An 18,974-nucleotide genomic window follows, 5' to 3' on the forward strand; every position below is an offset into this window, starting at 1 on the left:
GTGGAGCCACGTGTGGCTTTGAAAGGCATGTGGCAGCAGTGATATCCCGCTGTGAACTCCCAGCGTGCACACCACCTGTGCTGGGAGCAGGCTCAGCATGGGAACAGGACAGAGTCTCTACTGCTACGTTTTCCTAGAATGAGGAGTAGCTTAGTTCTTTCGAGGTTTTTCTGTACCAACAGAACTGACTTCAGTAAGATTCCCCACCCCAACCCCTTCCTGCCAAGAACTCTTTCAGGTTAAAATAAACCGAGTTCTGAGTCCCCTTGTGTCCTATGGAAATGTTCTATATCCTTAATGCATTTTTTTCCCCTATGCGTAAGGCTTTACCTTTCTGTGAGTATATGTCTCACTTCCTCTTTATAATTCTTGGTCCTGTATCTTTTAGCTCTCTCCTGTTGGCGCTAGGGCTCTACCTCCCTACTGCTGACCTGAAGATCCCTCTCCTTGTCTTGTCATCCCAGGCCAACACATACTGTCTGACCCTAGTTACCTTTCCATCCAACACGGAGAAACCAGACTCTACGGCATAAACTTCCCATCTGGTACATTCTTTAGGTGGCTTCAGAGGAAGGAACTGAGTAAGGTTCTCCTAGTCCAAGGGGATGAGTTGGAATGTAGATGTGTACCTATACTAAGGCCTTATTGGTAGCAATTAACTTTCCCATCTGCAAATTGCACATTAGGATTGCTTAAGTGTTAGGAAAAAGTTGATCAAGGCATTTACTGCTCAAATGTCAAGAATACTTGCCCAAGGTGCCTCCCTGGTCTGAAACAGTTGGTCCTGGGTTTTGGAACTCACTGCCCCTTAGCTTATTAGGTATCTAGCTCTCTTATCTATCATGTATCTTTTGCTCATTTGCTGTTTAGGGACCATTAAAAGCTGTTTTCTAATCTTCCCCCCACCTCCCCACCCCACCTCTTTCTTGCTCTTTTTCTGTATTTCTTTCATTGTATGAAAACTTTAAGTGATGTTCTCTGCATTTGGAAGGTTTTATTCTGTCAGTTTATAAAAAGTCTCTTTTGTATATCTTCTCTGTATACGGTGTGACCCGCGGAAGAAAGATAAAGTAGTTATTTATCTTCCCGGGGACCCCACCCTCGCCCTTCCCATCACACCTATAGACCAAGATAAAACCTGCCCTCTAATCTATCTTTAGACAAGGATCCGATTCCTGGTGTTTGCCCTTAAGGGTGAATCTGAGCAGGTAGGTTACGTGGCTCTTGAAGAGGCTACATTTTTGACAACATCTGCAACAATGGGATAAAAGTCTTGTGCCCTTGCAACGGGCACTGCCCGCCCCAGGAGCAAGTGGAAGGACAGCGGGCTGCGGTGCTCACCCTGGGAGACGGCCACTTGGTTGAGTTTGATGTGGTACATCACAGACCGGACCTTCCAGTGCTGCAACACGGGGTATCCGGACACCTCGCTGAAGTTCACCATCCCTGGGGACAGAGGAGACGCAGGCTCAGTGCGCGTGATTGCTTCCCAGGTCCCAAGTCTACCCGGTTAGCAGGTGTCATTGTGAAAAAACAAAAAAGCATTCTTTGATGGAGATAATATCTGGAATCACAGGGACAACGGCTCTCACTTACTGAACCCTGCCTCTGCAGCAGGCATTTTGCTAAGCACTCTGCATATGTAAAGTCATTGGATCATGGCAAGACTGGTGTTAGGATTTGCACTTTAGAAACGGGGAAACTGGGGCACAGAGAGAGTGTTTGCTTAAAGGCCCCAGGCTACTCGGTGGGTCCAGGATGGCATTCCCAATGTATCTGAGACATGGCAGGGTTCTTAACCATTCTATAATATCCCCTTAGTAAATTTATATGAAGTTCTAGGCTTACTGTAACACACGCTAGTTTTACTCTCTTTAATAGGTGTTGTAATTGACTTCAGCTCACGTACCTGATAACATTGATTTTTCTGTCCCATTTAACTGATTTGTGTTCAGTATTTAAGTTTTAATTACTCTGAAGCTGATAATGCTGATTTCTTCCTCACCAAGGAGGGACAGGGTCGGTGTGACTCAGTCATTAAGGGGCAGCATTAAGGTTCCCCTGTAGGGCCTGCCATCTGTATGCCTGACATTACAACAGACACTTTATTTGTGGTCCCCCTTTTACCAGTGGGAGAACCGAGAAGCCAAGGTACTTGTCCGGAGTCATTTTCAACAAGCACATCCTTGTAGCTGCTTTGACATGCTATAATGGGCTGTTCCTGCTTGAGTACCACAGAGAAAGAGTGGAATCCTATTTGAATTCTAGTCATTCCTTTAAAAATAAAATGCTACAGAAACAAAATAATTAGACCACAAGGAATAAAAAAAAAAAAAAATTACCTTGCTAAGCTTAGAAAACCAATTTTAGCTTCATTTCTAGGCCTAACATTTGCTGTGTATAAGTTATAGGAATAAATATATATGTGTATGCATGTGTGTAAATGCATATTATGTATATATGTAAATAGATTGGCAATGTGTATAGAAACTTTAGATAGATACTATGTATAAATATTATGTATATAATGTGTATAAATATAATGGTTATAATATGTACTGCATTATCCTGCCACTGTGACCCACGCCTTCTTAAGGCTAAACCAACTAATTTAATACATAAACTGGATGAAGAGGGGGCGGGATTAATTAGCTGCTTGTCAACTCTGATCAAATTAGCTGAGTAACTGCCAAATTTCCATTTTGGTGTGAATCATACAGGAATAATTATCGGAAAGGCAAAAAGCAAAAAGGTCAGAAGGGGTACTTAGCGAACGGATTGCTTAAATTTCATCTCGGGCAATCAAGGGTAAGTTACTTGAAACTAAAAGAAAGTTTTCAGTACTTTTTTTCTTCCAAATGTTCTTCTATCAGAGCATTAAGCATTTGACAACAGTCATCCTACTACATACTCTGGCTTTTCACCCTTGGGTTAATTTTAAAAGCACATAAATGAACTGCGAACTTTACAGGATTAACACCCCGGTCACATACCTGGAAGGCACATTTCGTTAGAGCATAAATGCGCATGTTTTTAGAGCTATTCTACGTAATGTGCCTTCTCTAGTTATGTCCCCACACCAGCTTGCTGTTATTTCAAAAAGTCTATTAATAATTTAAAAAAATAGCAAGCCCAATCAATGAAGATATTTCAGGATATTGGAAAACATTCCCTTTAATGGAGTTGTTTCCTAGAAACAGGCAAGAAACCAGGGGGTGGGAATTCTAACACTGGCGATGTTGCTGGAGGGGCAGTTTTTCCTGCTAGGCCTGGGCTGATTTCCTCTCTAGCTACCTGCTTTTGGGTTGCTTGTGTCTTCAGCTATCGAGCAAGAAAGAGGCTTAGTGAAGGAACCCTCTTGCTTCCTTTTCGGTTCTCTAATTCAGACCAGCTCTGTGATTTTGAGCTAGGTAATTCCTATGTTCCCATTTTCCTACCTGAAAAGTGGTGATACTGGTCATCTGACCTGCTTCACAGGTAATTGCCAGAACCCGGCAAAGTTCTGGGCCTAAAAGGAGGCTGAGTAAAAATAAAGCATCATATATATGCATGGCATCTGTAATTGTCATGTTCCTCGTCACCCCTAATCGTGTACACTGGCCACTTCTTCCCAGATGCTTTTGTTATGAATTCCTAAGCTTGAGTTCAGAGCAACAGAGTGAAGAAAAAAATTAAGAAAGCAGGGATGCCAGGCGATAGGAAGGGATTGCAGTGTCCAATTTTCACCCACAATGAGCCAAACAGAGCTCTGTTACTTAGCTGCTGATCAACCAACCTACTGAGCACATCTCGGCTCTGCCAGTCCGGGAGACAGGTGCAGAACTATCAATGCTTGGGGGGTGTGGTTCTGTGCCTGCATATGGATAATTTGTCCATTAGTTAAAAAGAAAGGGATATCTTAAAGTACATATTTTCTAGCTCGGCCACAGGACTCTTTCTTAATGTGCCCTTGGCATGTAGTCAGGTCTAGTTTTTTATTTTATTTTATTTTATTGCCATTTGGGAATATGTCTCTCAATGTTTCAATGACTCTTTTTTCAAACAATATATCTCTATGTTTTCTCAAGGAAGAACAAGCTTTCCCCTACCTATGCTCGAAAAAAAGGAACGACTGACTCGACTTCTGCGCAGGGAAGGAAGGAGGTAGAGAGGAAGGGAAGGGAAGAGGGAAGCTTGGCTCCTCCTGTCATCTTATTGGAAATGCCATGGAAATGCATTATGCCCAAGACTTCTAAAAGTCTGTTTCTTCCAGATGAACCTGAAGAAGTTCCAGAGAGATCACAGCTCTAACTCTTCACGCAGACTTAGCGATTACGGCATCCACTGGCCCATGAATGTGTCCAGCACCCTCCTTTCCCTCCTTGGTCTGCCTCCAGAGTCTTCTTTTTCTCAACTGAGAAACTCAAAATACAAACAGGCAATGGCCAGACCACATATAAAAATAGAACTCTGACCCATAACCTGTCACAAAAGGCTCAGGAAACCAACCTCCTGTCTATAGGAACCAGCCCAAACAGCTCGTCTGCTGTGTATAAATCAGACTTGGAGAAGTCAGAGCGCTATATCTAACAACCAGTCCAGGAAGCCAAACAAGATGCTCTGTAAAAATCGGCCGAACGTGACCAGGACTTGACCGATAACTGACAGATTTCCTAATTTTTGTTCTTGCTTCCAACTTGGGTCCAACCAGAGAAAGGCAAATAGGCACCCCCTTAACGTCTACCTAGAATGCCACATTCCTCCATAGTTAGTAGGTTCCACCTACATCTCAACAGCCTCCAATCAGGGTGCACCTGAAGCCCTTCCTTGTTCCCTCTAAAGCTCTCCTACTCCTCTGCCTGCCCTTCGGTCTCAGCCAAAATGCCAGCGATGGTGGCCGATTCCTTTGCTAGAGCCAGCTCTGAAGAAGTAACCTTCACCTGCTGTAATCTGGTTGCTCTTGTCACACCAAAAAGTGTGGTGAAGCTCAGAGTTCTTAACTCTTACTTTGATGCAGAGGGAAGCAGCTAGCAAAATAAAGCACATCAGTATTTTCCTGAATGTACTTCAAACCCGTAATTCTGGAAGATGGAAATAGTTATTATGTGTAAAAGGATTCTCTGGTTAAACAGGCTTGGGAATTGCTGGGTCAAGTGAAGTAGAAGGTATTTCTTCACTATACGGCTGCTTGGGACCTGCCTCTCTAGGCTAAGGTGTTGCAGATTGCTGAGAGGTAGATACTGTAGTCTTTGCCAATGTGTTTAAAGAAAGAGCCTTTTTATGAGTGGAGCACTGGTTTTTCATGAAAAAATACCATTGGGCTTGTAAATGCTGAGGTTGAAGATTCTGAAGATCACTTTAGCTCTAAAATCTTCTAAGCTTGTAGGTTTATGGGGATTATGACCTATAATGGCACCTAGTGCAACGTACGATATTCTCTCTGTGATTCTCAGGAAAGATACAATTAAAATGTTAATATGGGAGAAATTTGGTCAACCATCTCTCTAATTCTTCTAGTCATTCTGGGCTTTTAAAAAAAAACAGCACTGAACATTTGGACATCAAATGTTAGACTTGTCTCTCTCAAGGTCATGAAAAATGGAAGTGATCCATCCGTGATCCATCCGACATCCTTCTGTTCCTTTTACCTCCAAGATGCCAGATTAGGAGAGGTCAAAGGGGACTAGGGAGAAAGAAACTTCTGTTATGGATGAGGACCCAGTTTGGATTTGTTTCTTATTTCCAAAGATGTAGATTCAAACGTGGTCTTCTGATGTCTCTTGGATCTAGCCACGTCCTCCTCCAAAAAAGCCTCAGGTAGCAGCCAGAACTGTATGCCCTCCCAGCCTAGCAGCTGAAGTCAATAAAATCTCCTCACCTCAACAGTAATTCTTTTTTTTTTTTTTTAAGATTTTATTTATTTATTTGACAGGCAGAGATCACAAGTAGGCAGAGAAGCAGGCAGAGGGAGAGATGGGGCAGGGGAATGGGTTTCCTGGCAGAGAGCCTGATGCGGGGCTCGATCCCAGAACCCTGGCATCATGACCTGAGCTGAAAACAGAGGCTTTAACCCACTGAGCCACCCAGGGGCCCCTCCCTCCACAGTAAATTTTTACATGCAAGGTCTTGGTGGATCTCGAGACAGAAGACACCTGTCTCTCATGTGGAACCTGTCCTATTTGCATGTGTCACCTCACACTTCCCTTTATATGCATTTTACGCACACACAGGGAGTATTTCTCAGCAAATGATGTGGAACCGAGAAAGCCAGATTCTCTAATACTAGAGATGGGAGCTGTAGACATATGTCCAAAGGCTGTGTTTTAATTTTTTCCGTGTAGGGTATGTGTCTGTGTGAGTGTGTCATCTCTCAGACAGCAACTGATTTTGATGACATTTATTTCTGGTCCAGAATATATTTAAATTGCTTTCTATCTTACTCCCTCTGTTTCTATAGTAAAAACACTAATTGGTCGTTTGAATGTTCATGTTCTTTTTCTTCCTTGATATACTTATTTATTTAACAAATGTGCATCTCATTCTGCATCAGGAACTAGTCTAAGAACTTTACAGATAATAATTTACTTATTCTTTATATCCATCCTATAAGGAAGACAGTTTTATATTCATTTTCACAGGTAAAAACACTGAGACACAGTGAAGGCAGGCAACTTGTCCGAGATCACGTAGCCCGTGAAGAGTAGAGCCCAGCTGTCAGCTTCCAGAGTCCATGTGATTTGCTACACAATATTCCCTCAGACAAACTTACCTCTAATCTGGTTCTGGTCTGAAATAAAGCTTTAAACATAACTTGATATCTTGAAAAGGCTTGCCTCAGCACATTCCATTCTTCAGAAAAGTAAAGAAAAAGGATAGAAAGGTAAAGGATAAGGAAGATATAGAATGAGGGGGGCGCCTGGGTGGCTCAGTGGGTTAAAGCCTCTGCCTTCGGCTCAGGTCATGATCTCAGGGTCCTGGGATCGAGCCCCACATGGGGCTCTCTGCTCAGCAGGGAGCCTGCTTCCCCCCCCCTCTCTCTGCCTGCCTCTCTGCCTACTTGTGATCTCTCTCTCTCTCTCTGTGTCAAATTCATAAATAAAATATTTAAAAAAAAAAAGATATAGAATGAGGAAGAGAAAAGTAATGGAGAAATGAGCAAACCAGCAGTGAAATTGAGCTCACATCCAACTTCCTAGCAAGTGATGCTGAGTTCCTGGTTGGCTGCCCCTTATGGGCCCACTGGACCCTCTGAAGTGCCTTCTTTAGTCCAGGAGGTGTTGGGGGGAGGTGGTGTGAGTGTTCTTCAGAGGCCCAGAAAGGAGGAACAACCCTTAAGGTTCCTGCCTCTTCCAATCAACACGTACCTTAGTTCCATAATGAGCCCAGGAGAAGAATGTCACTGAGCTCAAACAGCATTGAGGAACACTATCTCCAACTTGTGACGAGAGCCATAAATCCCCAAGAAACTGCATTGTCTAAGGTCACACAACTAGAAAACAGCAGAGCCGTGACTCAGAGGAAGGGTCATTTGACAACAAGGCTCTGTCATTTTCTCCTCCCTCACATTTGTCTATAAGTACCTGCCAGGGAACCCAGTGGCCCCAGTGACAGATATCTAGATGATGGTAGCCATCCACTTCCTCTCTGACACTCTTCCCCCTACTCCCCTCAGACCTCTGAACTTGTACCCCTCTATTATGCCATCTCTTTTCAAAGGATCCCAATAAAACTAGGAGGGAAAGGTATTATTAGACCATTTTGCAGATGATTATACAATAATTTTTTGTAATTTGATTGACAAATAATCCTACTAGAGTGTTTTAGAATTGAGCTTTTATTGTGTGTTAAGGAAATCACTAGCTTCAAAATGAAAACAAGAGAGGTCAAGAGTTTTGATTTGGTGAAACTGGTGGGAACTGCATGGTTTTTACCCGTTGAGTAAAGGACAGGAGATACACTCACCAGTCAGGAACTCAGGGTCAGGGGTGGGCTCTGAGATTTCCTCCAGGCACTGATTCTCCAGGGGGACAGTGGCCACCACAAGACCATCTGGCAGTTGCTGGTCTAAACCTCGAGCAAAGTTGTTTTGTCTGGAAACAGAAGTAGATTTTCATTTCAGGGTGTTAAGTTGAACCCCACTCCTTGGTGGGCAAATCTACACCTCAACCAACAATAAAAAATTCTTCCTGGACCAAAGTTTCCCCTCCCACTGAACCCCACTTGATGGACATGTCTGCAGTAGGACAGGGTGTGAGAGGTAGGGGAGGGCTAGGACAAATGAGAAAAAAACCAGCTGAAAAAGTCTGCTCAGAAGATTGAGAACATTCTTCCCTCCCACCCATCCCAGGCCCTATTCCCTGATCCCCACTCCACAAGAGTAGGCAGATGCAGTCTCATTTCTAGACTACAGAAAAAATTCCTGCTGCCATAAGATTAGTTATAACAACTTGTCACCAGCAAACGAAATCCCGGCCTTAAAGCGGAAATTTTAGTAAAGTCTACTGTCTATAACAGAAACAACAACAGATGTCAAGAACAGGTTTGGAGGGGAGGAGCAAGATGGTGGACGAGCAGGAGACCTAAATATCATCAGGTCCCAGGAGTTCGACTAGATAGTTATCAAACCATTCCGAACACCTACATACTCAACAGGAGATCAAAGAGAAGAAGAGCAGCAATTCTAGGAACAAAAAACCGACCACTTTCTGGAAGGTAGGATGTGTGGAGAAGTGAATCCAAGGCAGTACATGGGAAGGTAGACCATGGGGGAAGGGGCAGCTCCCAGCAAGCAGTAGAGCAGCGGAGGACAAAACTGGAACGTTTAGAAGTCAGCTCCACTGAGGAACATTGTTCCAGAGGCTAAGCGGGGGATGGAGCCCTCTCGGAGACAGTGTGGTCTCAGGACCACACTGGGTCAAGGAAAGACCAGGGGTGTCTGAGTGTGGCAGAGCTCTCACGGATCAGAGCGGGGAAACTGGTAGCAGGGATAGAGCCGAGGATGGGGCTCTCAGCTAAGGGTTACCTTAAGCCATAATCCAAGGGACAATCGGGCCACTGTTCTTTGAGGAGGGACCCCACAAGTGGCAGACCCAGAAAGACTCAGTCCTCCTACAGGAGGAGTGGTATGGGAGCAATGCAGGAATCTATGAGGTTTGGATACTCCAAACAGGGCTGTGTGCCAGAGATAGAAATGCTCATTCACAGGGCTGGTGAGCTCGGAGCGTGGCCAGAGGCCAGGGAGAGGGGAGGGACTGAACTCTCCGAGGGCTCAGTAAGGAGTGGGGCCCCTGAGCTCTCTGCTCCTCTGGACTGGAGACTGGGAGGCCACCATCTTCATTCCCATCCTCCAGAGCTCTACGGAAAGCATTCAGGGAATAAATAAAAGCTCCTGAGAGTGAACCCAAACAGATTACTCAGCCTGCCACCCAGCAAGAGCGGTGTAGTCCCGCCTCGGGCAAAAACATCTGAGAATCACTGCAACAGGCCCCTTCCCCAGAAGATCAGCAAGAACAACCAGCCAAGACCAAGTTCACTGATCAATGAAAACTGCAAAACTTAAGAGCTATGGAATACAGCACATAGAATTCATGGCTTTTTTCTCATGATTCTTAAGTCTTTCAAAGTTAAATTTTTTTAATTTAATTTTTTTCTTATTCGATTTTAAAATTTTTTCCTCTTTCCTATTTTAATGTTTTTTTAACTATTTTATCTTATCAATACCTCTATAAAATCCTTTATAAATACCTGTATATTTATAAATAAATGTAAAATATCTTTATAAAATTTATAAAAATCTTTTAAAATGTACATTGTTATAGTCATATTCTGTCCCTTCATTGTATTTAAATTTATTTTTGGTACATATGTAGGCTTTCCTTTGTTTAGAATTTGGGGATACAGTTTCTTCTAACAGATCAAAATAAAGCCTAAATCTAGTGCATTTTAGACCCAAAGACACCTCCAGATTTAAAGTGATGGAGTGAAAACAATTCACCATGCTAATGGACATCAAAAGAAAACTGGGATGGCAATCCTTATATCAGACAAATTAGATTTTAAGCCGAAGATTGTAATAAAAGATGAGGAGGGTCTGTCCAACAAGAAGATCTAACAATTTTAAATATCTATGTCCCTAACATGGGAGGAGCTAATTATATAAAACAATTAATAACAAAATCAAAGAAACACATCAACAATAAAGCAATAAAGCAATAACAGTAGGGGACTTTAACACCCTCCTCACTGAAATGGACAGATCATCCAAGCAAAAGATCAACAGGGAAATAAAGGCCTTAAATGACACACTGGACCAGATGAACATCACAGATATATTCAGAACATCCCATCCCAAAGCAACAGAATACACATTCTTCTCTAGTACACATGGAACATTCTCCAGAAGAGATCACATTCTGGGTCACAAGTCAGGTTTCAACCAGTACCAAAAGATTGGAATCATTCCCTGCATATTTTCAGACCACAATGCTTTGGAACTAGAACTCAACCACAAGAGGAAAGTTGTAAGGAATTCAAATACATGGAGGCCAAACAGCATCCTACTAAAGAATGAATGGGTCAACCAGGAAATTAAAGAGGGATTGAAAAAATTCATGGAAACAAATGATAATGAAAACACAGCTTTTTAAAATCTTTGGGACACAGCAAAGGCAGTCCTGAGAGGGAAGTATAGAGCAATACAAGCCTTTCTCAAGAAACAAGAAAGGTCTCAAGTATATAACCTAACCTTAACATCTAAAGGAGCTGGAAAAAGAATAGCAAAGAAAGCCTAAGCCTAGCTAAAGAAGAGAAATCATAAAGATCGGAGTAGAAATCAATGAAATAGAAACCAAAAGAACAAGAGAACAAATCAACGAAACTGGGTTCCTTGAAAGAATAAATAAGACTGATAAACCCCTGGCCAGACTTATCAAAAAGAAGAGAAAGGACCCAAATTAAGAAAATCATGAATGAAAGAGGACAGATCACAACCAACACCAAAGAAATACAATTATAAGAACATATTAGGAGCAACTATACGCCAGCAAATTTGACAATCTAGAAGAAATGGATGCATTCCTAGAGACATATAAACTACGATAAGGGAACCAGAAAGAAATAGAAGACCTGAACAGACCCATAACCAATAAGGAGATTGCAGCAGTCATAAAAAATCTCCCAACAAACAAAAGCCCAGAGCTAGATGGCTTCCCAGGGAATTCCACCCAACATTTAAAGAAGAATTCATACCTATTCTCCTGAAACTGGTCCAAAAAATAGAAGTGGAAGGAAAACTTCCAAACTCATTTTATGAGGCCAGCATGACCTTGATCCCAAAATCAAAGACCCCATCAAAAAGGAGAATTACAGACTAATATCCTTGATGAACACAGATGCAAAAATTCTCACCAAAAAGCTAGCCAATAGGATCCAACAGAACATTAAAAGGATTCTTCACCACAACCAAATGGGATTTATTCCTGGGCTGCAAGCTTGGTTTATCACCCCCAAATCAATCAATGTGATACAATACATTAATAAAAGAAAGAACAAGAACCATATGATACTCTCAGTAGATACTGAAAAAGCATTTGACAAACTATAGCATCCTTTCTTGATCAAAGCTCTGCACAGGGTAGGGATAGAAGGTACATATCTCAATATCATAAAAATCATCTATGAAAAACCCACAGTAAATATCACTCTCAATGGGGAAAAACTGAGAGTTTTCCCCAAAGTCAGGAACACGGCAGGGATGTCCATTATCACCACAGCTATTCAACATAGTACTAGACATCCCAGCCTCAGCAATCAGACAACGAAAAGAAATTAAAAGCATCTGAATCAGCAAAGAAGAAGTCAAACTCTCATTCTTTGCAGATGATATGATACTTTATGTGGAAAACCCAAAAGACTCCATTCCAAAACTGCTAGTACTCACATAGTAATTCAATCAAGTGTCAGGATATAAAATCAATGTACACAAATCAATTGCATTTCTATACACCAGTAGCAAGACAGAAGAAAGACAAATTAAAGAGTTGATAAAATTACACCCCAAACCATAAGATACCTAGAAATAAGCCTAACCAAAAAGGCAAAAAGTCTGTACTCAGAAAACTATAAAGTACTCATGAGCAAAATTGAGAAAGACATGAAGAAATGGAAAAATATTCCATGCTCATGGATTGGAAGGACAAATATTGTGAAAATGTCTATGCTACCTAAAGCAATCTACACATTTAAAGCAATCCCTATCAAAATACCATTCATTTTTTTTTTTTCAAAGAAATGGAACAAATAATCCTAAAATTTGTATGGAACCAGAAAAGACCCCAAATACCAGAGGAATGTTCAAAAAGAAAACCAAAGTTGACAGCATCACAATTCCAGACTTTAAGCTCTATTACAAAGCTGTCATCCTCAAGACAGTATGGTACTGGCACAAAAACAGACACATAGATCAACGGAACAGAATAGAGAGCTCAGAAATGGACCTTCAACTCTATGGTCAACTATCCTTCAACAAAGCAGGAAAGAATGTCCAATGGAAAAAAGGCAGTCTTTTGAACAAATGGTGTTGGGAAACTTGGACAGCCACATGCAGAAGAATGAAACTGGACCATTTTCTTACACTACACCCAAAAATAGACTCAAAATGGATGAAAGACCTCAACATGAGACAGGAATCCATCAAAATCCTTGAGGACAACACAGGCAGCAACCTCTTTGACCTCAGCCGCAGCAACTTCTTCCTAGAAACTTTGCCAAAGGCAAGGGAAGCAAGGGCAAAAAATGAACCACTGGGACTTCATCAAGATCTAAAGCTTTTTTTGTACAGGAAATGAAAGAGGTAACAAAACCAAAAGACAACTGACAGAATGGGAAAAGACATTTGCAAATGACATATCAGATGAAGGGCTAGTATCCAAAACTAAAAAGAGCTTATCAAACCCAACACCCAGAGAACAAATAATCCAGTCAAGAAATGGAAGAGGACATGAACAGACATTTCTGCAAAGAAAACATCCAAATGGCCAAAAGACACATGAAAAAGTGCTCAACATCACATGGGATCAGGGAAATACTAACCAAAACCACAATGAGATACCACCTCACACCAGTCAGAATGGCTAAAATTAACAAGTCAGGAAACGACAGATGTTGGCGAGGATGCAGAGAAATGGGAACCCTCCTATGCTGTTGGTGGGAATGAAAGCTGATCCAGCCACTCTGGAAAACAGCATGAAGGTTCCTCAAAAAGTTAAAAATAGAATTCTGCTATGACCCAGCAATTGCACTAGTGGGTATTCACCCTAAAGATACAAAATGTAGTGATCCAAAGGATACATGCACCTGAATGTTCATAGCAACAATGTCCACAATAGCCAAACTATGGAAAGAACCTAGATATCCATCAACAGATGAATGGATAAAGAAGATGTAGTAAATATATACAATGGAATACTATGCAGCCATCAAAAAATGAAATCTTGCCACTTACAACAATGTGGATGGAACTAGAGGGTATTATGCTGAGTGAAATAAGTCAATCAGAGAAAGACAATTATCACATGATCTTTTTGATATGAGGGTTTGAGAGGTAAGGCGGGATGTCATGGGCACAGGGAGGGAAAAATAAGACAAGATGGGATCAGGAGGGAGACAAACCACAGGAAACAAACGGATGGTTGCTGGGGGTGGGGGTGGTGGGAGGAATAGTGTCGCTGGGTTATGGACATTGGGGAAGGTATGTGCTATGGTGAGTGCCATGAATTGTGTAAGACTGATGAATCACAGACCTGTACCCCTGGGGCAAATAATACATTATACGTTAAAAAAAAAAAAATAGGAACAGGTTTGAGTAGTTAATATGGGTTTACTCATAGGAGTCCAGGCCTAGGTTGCTATCAATTGCTGGCCTGTATTATGACATCTCTTCCTCCTCCTTTTCCTCTCTGTCATCATTATCTCCTGGAAAGCATGAGTTCTGAGGAAGATGTACTCTAATAGCCTAAGAGGGAATAGGAACAGGGATCAAATGGAGAATTTGCGAGAAATACTCTGAGTCAATGGCTCCGAACATTTTGTTCTCAGGATCCCTTTGTAGTTTTAAAAATAAATGAACCTCCAAGTAGCTATTGTTTGTATGGATTCTATCTGTCCATATTTACCATATTAGAAATTCAATGAGAAATTTTAGAAATACATATTAGTCCATCTAAAAATGTCAATAATCACCCTATTAGATCTGAACTAATTATGAAAAATGATAAGAATGTTTTTAGATTTTTTTTGCAATTTTTTAAACTATCTGACTTACTAAAAGATAGCTGAGCTGGATTCTCACCTCTGCATGCAACTTATTGCAAGATATTGCTTGAGTCGATGTGAATAAAGAAAACCCAGCCTCTCTGTGGTTGGAAAAGGCCGGACCTTGAAAATCCTCCGAAAGGATCTCAGGGATGCCTAGGATCCATGGGCCATACTTGAGGGCTGCTATTCTAGACTGACTCACACCCTGATTTTTCCACTCGGGGCAAAACAGAATCTCTCTCGTGGCTTCCATGGAAAATCTTGCAGTCCCCACCTGGGCAAGAGAGAAATTTATTGAACACTCTGCTGTTCACCCAGAGGAAGCATGGTTCCTGGGTTCTGGAAAGAGAAGAAGCCCATGGGAGAGAACACAACCTGTACTTTTAGGATCCTGTTCACCTTGCTCCAAGCTGCAAAGCTGACTTTAAAGCTCTTCAGGGTAGAAGATCCATCAGTTGCCCTGAGTAACCAGTTCCACAGACACAAAATTCACCTGAATGTTCCTTTCAGCACTTGTCCTGCAGCCACTTCCTTGGAATGGTTGTTGTAACCAAAGAACATCTCCCCAAAGAGGGTCTGGTTCATGGGAACCTCCCTGCTTTCTCCACAGTCTCCTCCCTCCGGGCAGGTCTCTGTGATGAGTTGGCAAGAGCGACCATCCACACCGAGCTTGTAATCCTCGATGCACCTAACACGGTAGGAAACTCAAGATAAAAAGTTGTTCCATCAATGAGCTATGCAGTCAACTCAACCCAGCAGATTGGGAAGAAACACCTCTGGTAGAGTGTTGGGTATAGAGATCGTAAGTATCCCAGTTTGATTTTGGCCCCTTTAGAACTCAGCTTCTTAAGCCTGCAAACTGAGTCCCCTTCCATTATGTGACCGTACAGAGCCTCTGATCTTTCCTCTGCAGGTAAGTGCTTTGAGGCCTTGAGGGCTTGCTCCTATAAGTGACTCCTCTCCTAGATAAGTCAGGGTAAGAGTCACTGGAGGTAAGCTTCTAAGTGAGTTCCCACATTAAAATCTGAGATATCCTAGAACCTTTCTCCAGGACCATCTATGCATTTGTTTTGAGGGTAATTAGGCAGTAAGAGGAATGACACTGTGCTTAAGAAATTAATAACCTTCTAATCTTGTCCTATGACAAGTGAACTACGAAATTAGAAAGATTGATCATCTTCTGCGTTCTGTTTGAGTATATCCAAGAACAAGATCTTCCCATTTTAACTCCCCCTCCATTCAGAATAGCCTTCCTGAACTAAACCGACTCAAGGGCACGCTGTGTGAACACCTCCTTGGCGTCCCTCCCCATTATGCATGTACAGTTACTCTAATGGAAGAGCAATGCTGATGTTGGTAAACATGGCTCGATGACCCGTAAGTCATTAATTGGACCTTATCTGTAGTTATATTGAGAAGAATATAATTTGTTAGTTCAAGAACTACTTTGAGAAACCTGTCATTTAAAAAGCATATTAATTTCATGTGGGTCTCTCCTTAAACTATACCAGATTTAGAATTTATAGATACTTGTGACATTAAAACACATCGTTTATTACTATCCACGGTAATTGTTGTAACAAGATAAAGACCTCTCTTCTATAAGGAACAAATAAATAATCATAGTGTAAAGTGGTGAGAAGCAGTGATGTTGCCCTTTACTGGGGGACCTCGGGTCAGCTGATGAAACTTGCTGAGTTTCAGTTTCCACATCTGTAAAAGGTGGGGGGGGGGCTGCTTTGCAGAGATGTTGAGAAGCTCCCGTGAGACCATGAACTTAGGGAACTCACAGCGTCCCCCGCAAACAGCAAATACTCATCGAATCCAATTGTCATTCCCAGCAGAGGGACAAATGAGGTCCATGTTCCCGAAACTTCAACTATTTGTATTCCCCATTAACCAGTTACATATTTGTGTTAACAGGCGTGATTAGAACTCTTGAATTTATAAGTGCAAGTGATTTCGGCTTTACATAAAAACGGGAGGGAACTCTTTTGGCAGGCTATCTACAGTGGCTTGGAGGGTGCTAAATTCCCACTCATACTGAATTCCAACTGAAATAAGAAAGAAAGTCCAGTGAGGAACCTACCTAATGTGTGCAGACCACAGATGTCATGTGAGACCCACAAAGGACTCTGTGACACCAGCCTCAGTCTGGAAGGAGAGAGTGAAGTGGCTCCTTCCTGGAGCCAAACTTACTGTTTCTGGAAAGAGCTGTGAAGCTGGCTGATTGCCTCTCAGTCCCTCCTGAGCGTCCTGACTGCACCCCCCTTCCACACTGCCCACACTCATCTTCTTCTTGCTGTTCCTGCACGTGTCCCACTGTAAACTCCTTTGAGGGCAGAGGACAGGCTCGTATCCTACGGTCTCTCCTGTATCTAACACCCAACTCGATTCTCTGCACAGACCAAGTGCTCAGATGTATGTTAAAGAAAGAATTTAGGAATTTATCTCTATTAATTGAAGTGAGTCAACCATGGTAACATCACAGAGATGTTCAAATTTAGATCAAGCTTTCATTAATGGACTGGGATCTTATAAGAAACTGAAGGTAAAAACTGCCAACTGAAAAGAAATAAAATACCATGAGATACAGTAAAATAACATTACCCCTCCACTCAATTTTCTTGTCATGATTATTGGGTAGGCACTGGATTTTAGCAGCAGAGCTAAAGTAGCAGAACTGTATTATTATAAACATGGATTTTCATTGCAAGCCTCTTAGAGTAGGAGATCCTTGAGGGCGAGAACTGCACGTCATTGATCTGTGCTGCCCAGGGGCTGAAATGGTGTAGAGCATAAAGTATGTGCCTTCCCTGAGAGGCAGGAAGACAGAAGTGGGGGAACGGAGGCACGGACGGAGTGGGAGAGAGCAGAAGGAAAGGGGAGGGAAGGACAGACGAGCAAACTATGAGAGTATAAGGATGGGCCAAACTGCTATTTACTTTGTAAATATAACATGAAATGGTCTTTAAATAGAATTCCAGTCAGAGGTATAAATTTAAATTTTGAGGGACTCACAGATTTTTTTTTTTTTTAAATTTTGAGGGACTCACAGATTTTTTTAAAAAAACCAGAGAGTGCCTGAATTCTAATCCTAATCTTTCCACTTACCAGCTCCCAGTCTTGAGGGAGCTACTTAATCCCCCTGTAGAGGAACTGCACCGAAGAATTAGCATGTCTGTGGGAGGGTGCTCCTCAAGGCTCAGGGGTAGAATTCAATGACGTTTCCACTCCTCCAAAGATTTCCCCCTCCCCTTCCTTAATAATTAATTAGTTTTTATACAATCCTTCTGTGAGTCTTTGCACCACGGAATCCTGTCATCACAAGACAAAATAATATAGTTCCACAGAACAGCCTGGAAAGTTCTGGTGTATGCAGGCAATGACTGTGGTCAAGTTCCTCCCCTACAGGGATGGGGCTAGCCTTTCCCTGTAGGTCCTCCCAACTCTGATTTTAAAAGTGGGGCTCTTCCAGCCCCACAGGATCTTTCCTCAGAGCCTCAGGGTTGGCTTAGGATGACTGGTTCTTTTAGATTTCCTCTTGTGGTTTTAACACTGAATGTTCATCATCCCAGAAAGCTGGTTGGCCTCATGGGCAGCTCAACTCACCCACAGAACATGAGGATGTTGTACAAGGTGGGGTCATCCGGGAAGGGCGCCATCTGCTGGAGACACAGCTGCTCACAGCCGCCATTGAAGCCATCTGAGCAGTCCACCCCAATGTGGCGGTCATAGCAGCCAGAGCTGTCCTTCATGGGGCTCAGTCCGGACGGGCACTGGCACAATCAAAAAGCATCCACGCAGGGAGGTGAATCAAGGGACTGGGTTCTCGGGGAACCGTAACCACTGACGCCTATTTTTAGCACTCAGCCTTGAAACCATTAACATTGACTACTAATGCACAAATTTCCCAGTATGCTGGACTCCCTTGAAAAGTGACCTTTTTGACATCTCGCTTCTCTCAGGGCACAGAGCACATGCATTTGCATTAAAGCCACTGCCTCCAAACAGGCTGGAAGGGAAAGTCACAGCAAGACAGAGGGAGGTGTGCTGGCTTCCCAATTGGGTGGAGATGGTGGGCCAGAATTGAATAGCATGAACAGAGACTTCTTTGGAGTAGGGGGAGGGAGTGTTGCTGTTTGCACTTAATATTAATAGGACTTTTCTTTTAACCTCAAACACGTTGCCAACACTGGTACTAGACAGCCAACAGGGTTCGGGAATGGACAGAGCCAGGGCTTCCAGCTAGAAGGAGGAAGACTTCCTCTATGACCTGAGGTGGGGGTCTGCCTGCTCTCCTGGTAGAAGTGGCCATACTCATGACCTCCCCATACTCATGACCTCGAGGACGCCCCACGGAAGATGCAAGATAAAGGCATCTGCTACATGAGCACCCATGGGTGCTGTGTTTGTGTTTGGGTTTATCCCAGTGTCCTGGACACTCTTATTGTGAAAGGATTTGTTTCCCTGCATTGCTATGTCCTCAGTAAACTACCCAGGAGTGCCAGCAAGGATGATCCAGGAAGAGATGTCAGAAAAGAATCCAGGGAAGACAAAGGGACTTGGTGAACGGGGGAACCACTCCTACAGCCCCCATCCTGCCCTGCATCGAACTCATCCATCCTACTCCTTCAGCCTTTGCAACATCCCTTACGGTACGGGGTATGCTCAGCCCCAAG

General features: G+C 42.7%; 1 protein-coding gene across 2 annotated transcripts in view; it reads right to left on the reverse strand.

Moving 5' to 3' along the window:
• The window catches only part of ASTN1 (astrotactin 1), a 314,457-nt gene that overhangs the window by 74,379 nt on the left and 221,104 nt on the right, over nt 1-18,974 (reverse strand). For both annotated transcript variants that reach the window (XM_004761965.3, XM_004761966.3), the window contains exons 12-15: nt 17,905-18,071; nt 14,786-14,980; nt 7,942-8,069; nt 1,342-1,446 (exon numbers count right to left, since the gene is read on the reverse strand). In XM_004761965.3, coding sequence (XP_004762022.1) covers nt 1,342-1,446; nt 7,942-8,069; nt 14,786-14,980; nt 17,905-18,071 — 595 coding nt within the window. The remainder of the gene's footprint in view (nt 1-1,341; nt 1,447-7,941; nt 8,070-14,785; nt 14,981-17,904; nt 18,072-18,974) is intronic.

The sequence above is a fragment of the Mustela putorius genome, unplaced genomic scaffold (assembly GCF_011764305.1).
Source record: "Mustela putorius furo isolate JIRA1106 unplaced genomic scaffold, ASM1176430v1.1 tig00003942_pilon_pilon_pilon, whole genome shotgun sequence".
NCBI lineage: Eukaryota > Metazoa > Chordata > Mammalia > Carnivora > Mustelidae > Mustela > Mustela putorius.